This window comes from Abramis brama (genome assembly GCF_963993115.1).
Source record: "Abramis brama genome assembly, chromosome: 14".
Lineage (NCBI taxonomy): Eukaryota > Metazoa > Chordata > Actinopteri > Cypriniformes > Leuciscidae > Abramis > Abramis brama.
In genome coordinates this window covers 5,393,839-5,407,170 of record NC_139976.1, presented here as the reverse complement: position 1 = coordinate 5,407,170, position 13,332 = coordinate 5,393,839, and the positions used below count along the sequence as shown (strand labels likewise).

Below are 13,332 nucleotides of genomic sequence, written 5' to 3'. Positions count from 1 at the left end.
GGGGGCCGGCTCAAAGGCCAGTGGGAGGGGCTTAGCCTCAGGTCTGGGCTGAAAGAGAAAGAGATAGAGAGTGTGTGTACGTTGTGAACGTTTAATAGTTCAACAACAGCAGTGAAGGAGAAAGCAAGATGCTTGCAGGAGTCTGTCTGGATTTAAACTGTTATTGCGCAATCTGTTCTACATATTTACCAGCTGGCCCAGTAGCACTGATACCCCCCACACACACACCAAAACCACATCTGTTTCTCCTTCTATTCATTTCTCTGTTATTTTTATCAATTTGATGTGTTTGTAATCACAAAAGTCCTCCCCTTATAAAAGTTTTATCATGGTAACCATAGTTTCCACTAAAATATTATGTGTAATAGAGTTATTAGTGGTGTTTTTTAAGACACTTAAATGTAAATCCAATATATTTATATTGAAGGAGGGACCTGAGCCATATCTAAAGACCAGAATTACTTGGATCAGTAAATCTAACAACACCCATAAAACCCTAGCAACATTTAACATTTACATTTAAGAAAATGTAGATGTTGTTATGTACAATTATGTTATTGTATTGTGTCAGAAACTGTGATTACCTTTTATTGCTAATATCATTTTTTTTGTAGTTATGTTGTGGTATTTTGTTAGAAACTATGATCACCATTTCTTTATTTTTATTCATTTCTTTTATTTATTGAAAAATCCTCCCCGTGATTTCCACACAGCTGTAGTTAATAATTCCTGGCATGTTTGAGATGGAGGATCTCTGAGGTGAGGGACTGTCTTGCGCTAATGAAGGTCTCACTGACCTCTTTTACTGCATTAGCATCTGATCAATAACTGAAGAGCGTTTAGCGCCCACTGTTCCGATACATTTATCAAACGCACACATTCCTTCATCAGCAAAGGCTCAATGTCAGAGCACAGAACAACATGTTGCTGCTCGGGGCTGCGCTGTGTGAAAGTGCCATCAGAACGGCTGTAAATCTGCCCGCTTTCGGGCCATATTTAATGTCACCGAGTGCTGCTTTTATTATATGTCCCAGGGCAAATACACATCCTGAAGGGCCAGTGTCAAAGTCCATGATCCATTTGTGTAGTCCCAGACCCCAGACATAAGAAAGCAGCCAAAATGATGGATTCCCTCATATGGGCAAATTCAGGCATAATGAAGTGCTATAATACAAACATTTACATCTGCCCTCCCGTCTGGAGGAGTCGGATGGCGTCCGTCTAGGAACGAAGAAAGGGGGAGGTGAAGGTGTGTGTGAGAGAGCTACATCCTTGTGAAAGCCATGTCATGTAAAATCAATACGCCCGATCAATGCTTTATTAACAAGCCGACATCTTACTTCGGATTCCTGCACGCCACTTTGTCTTCAGCCATGCAAGATGGCATGTCAAATAGCATCACCGCTGTCACACGATGACACGCATACGTGTGCGCCAAAACACAACCGCCGTCTTGATATTGATCAGATTGGATTGATTGGATTGCCGTCCCCTACTACACTTAGATGTAATTGTAGCACTTCATCATAAAGTCACCCAATTATTTCCAGGAAGTTTCCTGTCTAATATGCTCATCTTCTCCTCTCAGGCTGTCATCTCTCATTCTCTGCTTTAGTTCTTTCTCGCGCTTCTCCCCGTTTCCATCAGAGCAGAGTTCAGCAGCAAATAGCGTGCTGAGTAAGGGAAACAGACAGATTTGATCTCTCAAAAGAAAAAGCGCATTGATTCATGCAGAATCATCACTGACAACGACATCTACATTCATGTCTGATAATATTTTTGTGCTGATGTTCTACTGGCTTTTTTTCTGCTCCCTCTCTCTGATATCTTCCTTCTTAAAGTTGATATATGTCATTTTATATGTTCATTTTTATAGTCTCAACCAAAGCTATCAGTACGTCTGGCCAATAGCAGATAGAGTTCAGGAAACCTGTTTGAAATCAGTCACATAAATCATATTTAGGCACTATGTTTTTTATAGCATCTTTCCTAAACACTCTTGCATCTGCATGGCAATGCACTTAAAGTTGCAATGAAACAGAAGTAGTGTGACGTACATCCAAGTGTAACGGATTCTCGAAAAATAAAAATAAAAGTAAGTGTTTTCACTGAAAGGTCCAGTTTTGACATTTTAAAAAATCACATGATCTATAACATGCATTTAGAAAGTAGATAGGGTGAATTTTCATTTAATGGCGACTTTAAAAACCTGCTGCTTGTCTTAGTATTGTAGTGATGTCTTTTGCATGGGCATTCACATTCAGAAAATGTACAAATATTATATTTACTCCCTTGAGTGTGACATCATTTCCTGCTGCCCATATATGTTGAAAATAATTTCACATGCTCATAGTCTAGTATGACCATAATAGACCTCCATGCACTCTTCTAAAGCTTGTTAAACACAATGCATGCGGTAGCAGGAAGTTGAGATTATGATTCATGCACTTGTATACAGAGTAGCTATGTCTGATTTATAACCGGAGCACTTCATACTCAAAATTCCAATTTGAGAGGGAGGGTACATGTGTGTGTGCGGCATGTGTGTGTGTGTGAAAGAAAAGATTAATTACTATTTGTGGCCAGCAATTTCATGAGGCCAGCCCCAGCACAGCTGTGAAATGATAGCGCCCTACATCAGTTTGTAGTCAACCATTCACAGATTATTAAAGCTCTGTAAGATGAAGTGTTCCTCCTGCCTGCTTTGCTTTAGCGCACTATGGCGGAGAGATTGCGAGAAAGAGGGATAAATCTGAAAGGGTGCAATAGCCAGACATATGTCATCATCGCCCATTGCCCATAAATCCAGCGGGTGCTTCAGGAAGTAGGACTGATACAGACTTCACACGGTTGACAGTCGCAATCGAGTGGTGTGTGTGTTTGTATTAGTGTGCCTGTTTCATTCATAATGTATCCGCTAACTCCTTTAAATTTATCTGATCAATTATAGGCCTCGTTCTTCCAAATAGTAGAGGTGATAGATGTGGCTCTACGTGGCATGACAGAATATTGCACACCACGTTATTACCTTTTATTCAAATGCTCAAACCTATCTGGAATAAAATGCATGATGGGTGCATATGTTCTCAAGAGCGAATGTAATAACATTTATGATGGTGCATATGAAAACGCAAATCTGATCATTTGTTTTGCTTGCGCAGGATGCTAACGGATGGCGTTTCTTGTTTTGCGGTTTAGCTTTGAACGAACCAACTATTGACTACGGCTTCCAGAGACTGCAGAAGGTCATTCCCAGACATCCAGGTGATCCGGAGAGGTTGCCCAAGGTCAGTGATTCTGTGTGTGTGTGTGTTTATGTGTGAGAAAGAGCTATTTATCATAGAAATGTCAAAATGGGAAACAATTCACTGGCTAGATGAGCAAGCGCATGCAATCACTTTTGGCAAGTCATCACTATGCAATCCGGTGTGTTTGGATTCCGCCGGAATCGCGCAAACTTTCGGCACGTCGAAATGGTTCAATTAAGTATTTTTCCACCCCAGTAGGCAGTGGCGATTGTAATCTAAGCAGAGGCCTTTTTCAGATGGGTGATTATTTTGGTCTTGTTTTCCTTTCATTTTCCAAAGCTAGATCCAGTTTAATCTTTTGTTTACAGAGCTTTCCGTTAAAAGTCCTTGTCTTAGCAGGTTAATAAATGAGTTTTGTGCACGTTAATATGGGCAAGCCCTCTCTCTGGGCTTTTTAGCTTCATTTATTTATTTTTTCCCCACTTAAATTCCACAAACCATGCAGTTTGCCTGCGGTTCCCATGTGGTCGACACGTATCAGAGTTCTGTTGTTTTGATGTGTGACATGAAAGACAAAGCGTGTCAGTTGGACCTTTTCTATTTCCTATTCTTTGATTTGTCCCTTTTTTTTGCTCATTTAGCTTTGATAGGATCTATGACTTGTGCCTGGCTAATAGAAAACGTGCTAATTTCCCATCTGAGAGTGGCACGGCGCCGAGGGCTTTTCTTAATAATATGTTAAGAGATTATTTTGTACTCTGTTCGTGGGTGCTGACCACCACAGAGGCCTAATAACAGATATCATACAAATATCTATTAAAGCCCAGCATGGGAGCAGCCGCTATCATTAACTTCCGCTGAACAGCTCTGGAACGACGCGGTCTCTGCGCCAGCGTCCCGCGGACATGCACCAAACTAAGAATCCGTAAGACTCTGCCCAACGCCACATGATGTGTTTCAATTACACTTGGCTCTCTGTCTCTGTGGAGGCCAATATCTGGACAGGAAATCTCATTCCAGTAAATGTTTAAACTATCCATTATGAAAAAAAAAAAAAAAAGCCACCCTGCTTGAGCATTTCTAAAGCTGAACAATAATAATAATAATAAAAAAGAATATAGAATAAATTAAAATAAAATAAAATAAGAAAAATACATCAATAACAAAAAATGTGATGGAAATGTCTTCTTTTTTTTTTTTTTTTTTTTTTTAAGTGCATTCGATCTCACTCATCTCAAATTCAGGTAAACCCTCAGCACAGGGCCATCACACCAGAGCAGTTCCAATAAACAACATAAATATTTGATTTTGGCTTCTAATGGACCCAAATGTGAGTTCAGCAGCATGTAAATGAAAGTGCCAAGTGATTCATCATAGTTACCGCAGCCGTCTGCACCTCTATCGCGTTCGAGGGTCACAGCCAGCGCCACGCAAAGCAGCAATTGACCCTTACACATATTCTCAATAAGAGGCAGAGCGTCTGGGAGGAGCGGCTGCATTAGATGTTACGGGCGGGAGACAGAACGCTGTAATAAGAGGTTTCGGGGGGAGGGATGTACACAGTGTGTTAGCAATAAGGTAAAGCCATCACACTTGTGCTCGCCCGCTCGACTCAGCTGTAGAGTTGATAATACGCCCCTGATATCGATTCCTAGATTGTTTTTTTTTTTTCCTTTTCCTTTTCCTTCCTTCTTTTCAGTCAGGGATCTACAATGCACAAGCTCTGATGGGGGATCGTAGCAGGACAGAAAGCTAATATGGTGTGCATGTATTGCTTTGGACATCACTTTATTAATGCAACTAATAAATATGAACACAAAGTATATAATATTATTTCTCAATTCTTTTACTGTTACCAGTGCTTTTGAAATCACTAACATAGAATTGCAGTTTACCTCCATAATTTTAGATCAATTCAAAATTTGCTGCTCAATACAAGAGGAGGGGTGTCCATTGAACACATTTATATATGAAGGTGGCGACAGGGAGTAAAAAGTAAAAAGCAATATGTGAAGTCACTCATGTGATGAGGCAGGAGATTGCTAAAGGGACCTTCCAATCCTCTTTCTTTTAAGTCCTTGTTTGAAATCAGTGTCATCCATTTGTCTCGATATAAAACTGAGACAAACACTGGAATGAAAATCTGATCAGGCCCTATACGTTCACTTACGTGCCATCAAATAATCTTTAATGCAATCATATAGTGGTAACCTGTCGGCCGTATTCTCGCCTTCATCAGTTCCATTAGCCTTCGTGTCCTGTTTCAGCTCACAAACACCAATCTATTCCGCTTTCCGTTCAATCTAATATACAAGAAAAATTATTAGAAATGCATTCATGTTGAGCAATTACCCATGCATTAAAATTCATCTTCTCTCTCTCGGCTTTGCGAGGTAGCTACACGTATTGGCCCCGCACTTCTCAATGTATTCATCACCTCAGGCAAGAACTAACAGAATAATTGCTTTACACTTTTATAATGACATTAGCACCTCCAGCCCCTCACCTCACTTGGCTTCTTTAACAGTGGTGATATATACCACTCAAGATACTCAAGAATGATAATAACAAGTTTTCCATTTAAACGATTCTCGTCCACCGGCGGAACAATGAGCTCTTGTAATAATAAGCCCTCGCATTTGTCACGAAACAAGCCCTGGGATCGTTTCGGGTTTAAATAGTTCTCAGTCTAACCTGGAGTCTTGTGTCGATGCAGAAAAGGAAGGGGAGTCAATTACACTTAACGCCGCCGCACTGAAATTTACATGGAAATGCTTTTCGAACACCGCTCACCGCTAATCATATTCTCAGCGTGAGGCCGCGAGGATGAGAGGGGCATGCTGGAACAAAACAAACTCATTCACAGCCTCCTCCAGCGATTGGCCAATGCTTTCGATGCATATAGACTCCCACTTCAACGCACGCCGCTAAATCTGGTTCATTAGCAAACGCACCTCGTGGCAAATGACAGATTAGAGCTGAGAAGACGTGGCGTTTTCTTAAACTATCCTTGCGCCTCTTCCTCCTCTCGGCCACCATATGGACAAGAAGTTCAAGTATGTGTCTGCCGGGGTGAGGTTTCGGCGACGTTAATTGCGATAATCGTCGGGTGAAATTGGGAGGCATGTAAGACGTCTTGTGATATGATGACTGAGATGATGAGTAATTATTAGCGGCTCAGAGAAACACTTAATCTTGCTTAGAGAGAGACGAGAGCTGGACTAGGACAGCTGGGTCTTTCATTGACACTACCTGCTGAATGACAAGTGTAATTCTTTATTTGTATGCAAACTAGACGCTTGCAACATGAAACAGAGCCCCCAATTTCAGAGGTAAATGCCCATTTGAAGAAGCAGTCATCCGCTTAGGCTCAGGTTTGGAGTGCGTCTCTATAAAACACATGGGCCTGTGATTAATCTTGATAAATACAGATCCAACATGGCGCTTGTGCATGGGAATGAAATAGCCATCGAGCCATGATGAAGGCGCTCCGCGCTACGCACTCACAAGGACAATGCCGTGAATGTGGTTACACTCAAAGTGCAAATCGACAAGTCAGCAAATTCAAGACATGCTTAAATGAAACAACAATATAGTATAATTTCCCTAAAAAGCCGCTCTTGTGCACCCGTTGGAAGAAAACAAGCCGGCAGCCAATGCAAAACGTATTAAAGACACGCTTGTTGGCAGCTTAGGTGTGATTTTTGAAGGGAAAAATAAGCAGAAGGTTAATCCTTGTTGTGTTATAAGTGGGGGGAAAGCTTGCAGACGGGGATAAGCGAGAGTTCCCGGCGTCCGTGTCCCAGGGCACAGCCTCTCAGCCCGCTTTGGAGAGGAAGTCGTTTATGAAGTCCTTTACAACAGCCAGAGAAAGAGGGTTAATTGAAAAATTTCCTAATGTCATTATGAAAGAACTAGATTAACCCGAGCTAATTCACTTTATTGTCCTGAAGAAAGAGGAATGGGCATTGAACTCTTCTGCAAATTTAGGACATGAATTAGGGGTGAGATGTTGTCTTTGAGGACTCTGCCAGTTTAATTAAGATATGGAAAATGACTCATTGTTCTTCTGAGCTAAAGTGCGTGGAATTAGTAGCCGAACGCAGCGTCTGTGTTTGACTCGGTGCGGCGAGCTAGTGTTTGTTTGTTTAATACCCACAAGGCCACTTCGTTAAAAAGCAAGTCCTTATGTTGACTCATTTAGCTTAGGTTACACACCACTTCACTAGTCTAACTAAGTCAAATGAAATGTGACTAAGAAATTAAATAATGCATTTGATAATATATAATTAAAAAACGCAATTCGTCAGCTTGTGTATTTTTCCCAACCAGAGATAAAGGGCTTCGAAAGTGTACCCAGCCCAACATGCACGTTTATTGTTCATGTGCAGTGTACTGGCTGATGGTGTTTATATGTCTTTATGACTGATTATGTTGTATTCTGGGTGTATATTGCAGGAGGTGTTGCTAAAGAGAGCCGCTGACCTTGTGGAAGCACTGTACGGGATGCCACACAACAACCAGGTACAAACTCATGCTAATGAAGCACCTCTTCTCTTCCTTTGCACGGTGGCTGTAATTAAATCAGCATTGGTCTCCTTTTACTACATTCCTGTATGTTTCAAAGCTTGCTGGGGGCCTTTGTACTGTAGCTGTGTGAAAGCTTGTTTTCTTCAACTACTTCTGCTTTTTTGCAATTTAATTCATGGCTGCGGCCCTTGGTGCAAAGTGACGAGTTAATCACTCAAAACACATGCACACAGCCATGTACAGGCTTATTTAAATGGGAGGATAACCTTGAACTTGGCCCTAAAAGGTGCACTTCTGGAATACATTCTACAGAGAGGTCCAGCTATGCATGAGAGGTCTAATACATATTCAGAAGAAATGATCCATTACATTATTTTCCCCCAGTCGAGTAGCACAGAGGTGAAGACATTGCAATCCAACTACTGCGAAACAGATTTAAACGTGGTGTCATTTATGTTTACCTACAGATAGAAAATACATATTTATATTTGTGTGTGTGTATGTATATATATATATATATATATATATATATATATATATATATATATATATATATAATGTGTGTGGTTTAGGTATAATATACGTTATGGGGAAAAAACGTCCCCACAAAGATGGCAATATCTGCAATCTTTGTCCTCGTGGGGGCATTTTTTTGTCCCCATGAGGAAAACAGCTTATAAATCATACTAAGTCATGTTTTTTGAAAATGTAAAAATGAAGAAAGTTTTCAGTAATGGGTAGGTTTAGGGATAGGATTAGGGGATAGAATATACAGTTTTTAGAGTATAAAAATCATTATGTCTTTGAAAAGTCCCAATAAACATGGAAACCCAACGTGTGTGTGTGTGTGTGAGAGAGAGAGAGACAGATTCAGAGTACCTTTTTTTTGATAATTGATCCATTTTTACACATAAATTGACTTCTGTTTCATGAATGAAGCCCAGTGATTTCAAATTCTCTGGCTCTAAATTCTTTTTGAGAACATACTGACAACTCTCTTCTCTGTTTCTGCGTGGTAGGAGATCATCCTGAAGAGGGCCGCAGATATCGCAGAGGCTCTGTATAGCGTCCCACGTAACCACAACCAGATCCCGTCCCTCGCCAACACGGCCTCTCACGGCGGAATGATGGGGGTCAACTCATTCGGCAGTCAGCTCGCCGTCAACGTCTCAGAGACCTCACAAGGTATGTGGCAACAAATGATGATCAGCATGTAGACTGCAACGAACAACAAACTAGGTTAGCCTAATGGTGTTTAGCTGATCATTGTTGACTGACAAGTGCCAAAAAACCCTTAAAACTATCAAAACAGATAGTCTAACCAACATAGCCAGGCTAGAGACCTTGCTAACCACTTTAGTTATTCATCTGTGAGTATCAAAATGAGTTATATACGTATCTAGAAAAATGCTTGCAACGATTAGCGAACATTAGCGAGCTGCTAGCAGCATGAATCATGGCACAGGCCGGTTGCAGCTTTATCTTTCCTGGCTGTGTATAGCATAGATCCCAGGAGGTGCATGACCCTGTCCCCATCTCTCCGCTGCCAGCCTGCCAGAACACGCAGCGCTATCTCACACACTGCATTTAGCCAGTGTACTGATAATAGGTTTACACCTGTTCCATTGTTGCCTCCTCTCAGGTCAGGACAGGGAAAAATCACACTGGAATACACGCTACAATGCTGAATATTCTCCTTACATACATGGAGGTGAATTTAACGCACAGCTGTGTGGAACGGAAAGGTTAACACATTAGGCCTATAAATAGCATATATAATTAGCATTAACAACTTTGGTGATAGCATCTACCTGAAAATTTTTAATGTACATACCGCATATTGTGGCACTTTTTAACCAATGTCTCTCCGTCCGCAGTGGGCTACAGTCGCAACACGAGCAGCGTGTCGCCTCGCGGTTACGTGCCCAGCAGCACCCCGCAGCAGTCCAACTACAACACTGTCAGCAACAGCATGAACGGCTACGGCAACACGGGAATGCCCAACCTGGGTGTGCCCAGTTCACCGGGCTTCTTGAACGGCTCCTCTGCAAATTCTCCCTACGGCAGTAAGTATCAAGGTAATGACAAGCCCCCCGCTCTCTGTGTCCACACCTGTGCTTCCCCTTTCTTTTGACACTCCTTTGTTGTGGTTCTGTTGGTTGTTTGTTGTTTTGTTTTTTTGTTATCTGTTGGGAATGTGTGCTACTGGATAAAAGGAGGGGTGACTCTGGAGGCTGAACAACCGAGACATTTAGCAAATCCGACCAATCAAAGCAAAACAAATTTCAATTATAAAGGAGGCCACCGAACAGCACTCTAAAAAAAACAAAAAAAAAAAAAATTTTTTTTTAAATGCATTAAAAAAAACAAAAACAAAAAAACAATGTTTTCGGCAAAATGACCCAGTCAGAGTCGATAAGAACGCCTATTATCCAGAAAGTGGCCAAGGCAGGACATCTCATTTCCCATTCCAACTCCATTTACCTGATTTGCTCGTTTGTTTTAGTCCCCCCAAAAAGACCCGCAACCCAAATTTCCCCCCCATATCCTCATAACCATTTCTCCCTGATTTGTTTTCATTCCATGAATATGATTTGAAAAAGAGGCGAGGCCCGGCTCTCTGACTCTTCGTCTGTAAGAAGTGAACTCTCTCTGAGTGGTGACTATGTCTGCTTTGTTGCAGTAGTTCCGTCGAGCCCTACCATGGCAGCCTCTTCGGTCAGCCTCTCTTCAAACTGTAGCAGTACACACGGCATTTTCTCATTCTCACCTGCCAATGTCATCTCTGCAGTGAAACAAAAAAGCGCCTTTGCTCCAGTTGTCAGGCCCCAAGCATCTCCACCTCCTTCTTGCACCAGTGCAAATGGCAATGGACTTCAAGGTGAGAGCCGTATCCCTGCTTTTAGTTCGCCCCGCAGTTGCCTCACCTGTTGGGTCGCATCATTGCACTCTGGTACCCAGAGACGCCACCCATCCGCCATCCGCCGCTTAACGAACATGGCCTCCCGCCCGCATCAATTATGCATTCGCGTTTGGATGGGCGGATGGATGGACGGATGAGTGGTCGAATAAGTGCAAGAACGCATTATGCATGCGGGCATGTAGAATGCATGTGCATGTGTGGGTGTGTTTATTGATTTATTTATCTTTCATTAATGATTAAGCAAAGTTAAGTGTCTCAGGAGATTTCGTACTCGAGTGGCTGGGATCGCTATAATTCGGAAACATCTTGCGCAAATAAAATTGATGCTCCTGCTCCATTATTCACCGTCCTCTTTTGCATTCAACCTGAGCTGAACATATGTAATATTCTCTTCATATTCTATTTACTTTAGCTGTACACGCTGCCCCCTGGCCCTCAGAATACTGTAGTCAGTTAAAAATTGATGTATCCTACAATAGGAGCGCAAGAAGGGCAGACATGTTAACGCCTCGCCGTGCTCGCCGTGCTCGCTCACCCGACATGGACTAACATTGCCGAAGAGGAACTTAACAGCAGAAGAACCGATTATAACCCAGGTTGAATGTGATTATAAGAAGAAAGAGCGAGAGGGAAAGAGCACGCGTTATTCTCGGCAGGGTGGCGTCGTTCGGCAAATTAAAGACTTACTCTGGCTGTTTAGTGCGCTCGTATTTGCTCTCCGTCAAGGCCCAGTTGTTTGCTTTGAAAACATGTTTTAGCCATAGCGTGTGCAAGCGAGATTAATAATGTTAGACCTAATGAACTGAGAAATTAAAGTTCATGCCGCTACATGCATCTACTTATTAATATGTGGTTTGCAGAAATTAATGAGGAATGCCACAACATTAGATGCCTTGGCAAACTTAAAAGCACTCCAAGCATGACTCTACAAATAAGTTGAAAGCGGCAAAAGAGCTTTTTTCCCGTTTTCCCTCCCCTGGCACTTCACTAGACACCTAATTGCGGAAATGAGCGGAGCGAGCGAGTACATCAATCTTAGGGCCGAGAGGTGGGCGTTCGACGACCTAGTCCGGCTTTCTTTAGATGTCACGATAAGGAGAGATGGGGGGGGGGGGGGAATACTGGCTGACAGAAGAATGCAAATGGTTTTCCAGCATCCACTCGGCTCCGGTAATGGCAGGAGGGAGCGAGCGAAGATTTCAATTTGGGCAAAGCCAAGGGGTGTCTGGTTGCTGACTGAGGAGGGGAGACCGTGGGTCTACGTGACGTTAGCAGAAGTGACCGTGTTGTTTCTCGGCTGTCAGCAGGGACCCTCTCCTGGGAGTCTGGCCCACTGTTTGCCATTAACAAAACGCTAAGAGAAATATCACACATGTGGGAGCCAGGATGCTTTCTCCTCAAAATGTCAGAAAGCTCCTCTTTCTAAAAGTGAAGTCTTTCCAGCACGTCTTGTTGGTGAAGCACATTTCACTCAATCACTCCTAACCCTCCCCCGTCGGTCCCCGACAGCAACAGCCTCCATTTTACAAACATCCCCAGTGCCTTTCGAGTCGAGTATTTCGTGAAATGCGAGTGACATACTTACTGCTGTGTTCTTTTTTGTCTTGGGACCTCCCGTGCTAAAATTGTTTCTCTTTCTCTTTCAGCTATGTCCGGACTGGTGGTCCCACCCATGTAAATTGCACTCCTGTCCCTTTGTAAAGCAGCCGTCTCCTCGCCGGGGGACGAAGCGTAGTACGTTATACGGAGGATCCTCCTCGAAGTCGTCATTCGTCATGAAGTTAATCAGCAGCTAATTCTGTTATTCAGAGGAAAAAGACACTTTGTTTCAAAGAGTTTATTCGAAATTGACATGCAAATGAACAATTTCATTTTATTGACTGAATCTCTTGTCATATTTTCACGATCTTGAAGGGGGGAAAAAAAGAACAAAACGTACCTATTTTGTATAAACATTTCTGGTTTAATCTTGGCTATGTCTAGTTCTTGCTATGTGTGGGAAGAAACATTGTGGATATGCCATTTGATGAAAACACTGATAAAAAAAAAAAAATGTGTAAGAATGTTTCTCTTTCACCGATGTGCTGCCGCTGCACATCTTCATAATGTGAATTCATTTTCCTTTTTTATTATTGTTATTTTTTGTTTATTGTTTTGCCATTTTTTTTTGATTGTGGTAATAAAAAGGGGGCCAATATATACAGAGCCAATAAACTGGAAATAATATAAGATATATGATTTATAAATCAAAAAGAAAGGCAAGGAAGAACGAACGGAGCGAGAGATCTAATCGTTCAATGAACTTTGTAACTTATTGTAGGTAGAAGTTGTAACTTTGATATTGCAAAAATTCTTTTCTTGCCTTCAACAAGCACACTAACAGAGATGAAGCGCTACTATCTGTTGGTTAAAAAAGACAAAAAAAGAACAAAAAAAGAAAGAAAATATTTCCACTGCTAAAGCTTCCTGTAAAGCGAGTGTGATCTGCAATGTTTTTCAACTTTTTGCTAGCACTGTATACTATTGCATTCTTAGGCTACTGTGAAGTCTGTTTCTTGTACCAGAAAGTTGTCCTTATACCTCTAGCTCCTTACTCCCTAATGTGTTTTGTATGTGGTTATACAATTGTAG

General features: G+C 41.8%; 1 protein-coding gene across 21 annotated transcripts in view; it reads left to right on the top strand.

The window, feature by feature from the left end:
- ebf3a (EBF transcription factor 3a) overlaps positions 1 to 13,110 on the top strand; it is a 93,465-nt gene extending 80,355 nt beyond the window's left edge. For 4 of the 21 annotated variants that reach the window (XM_084134436.1, XM_084134435.1, XM_084134432.1 and 1 more), the window contains exons 11-16: positions 3,199 to 3,287; positions 7,707 to 7,772; positions 8,798 to 8,963; positions 9,656 to 9,844; positions 10,570 to 10,659; positions 12,348 to 13,110. In XM_084134436.1, the coding sequence (XP_083990562.1) occupies positions 3,199 to 3,287; positions 7,707 to 7,772; positions 8,798 to 8,963; positions 9,656 to 9,844; positions 10,570 to 10,659; positions 12,348 to 12,379 (632 nt within the window). In that variant the 3' untranslated portion in view covers positions 12,380 to 13,110. Of the gene's footprint in view, positions 1 to 3,198; positions 3,288 to 7,706; positions 7,773 to 8,797; positions 8,964 to 9,655; positions 9,857 to 10,461; positions 10,660 to 12,347 lie in introns of all 21 variants that reach the window. The other 17 variants (XM_084134449.1, XM_084134448.1, XM_084134445.1 and 14 more) reach the window with 5 other exon arrangements.
- The last annotated feature ends 222 nt before the right edge of the window (positions 13,111 to 13,332 follow it).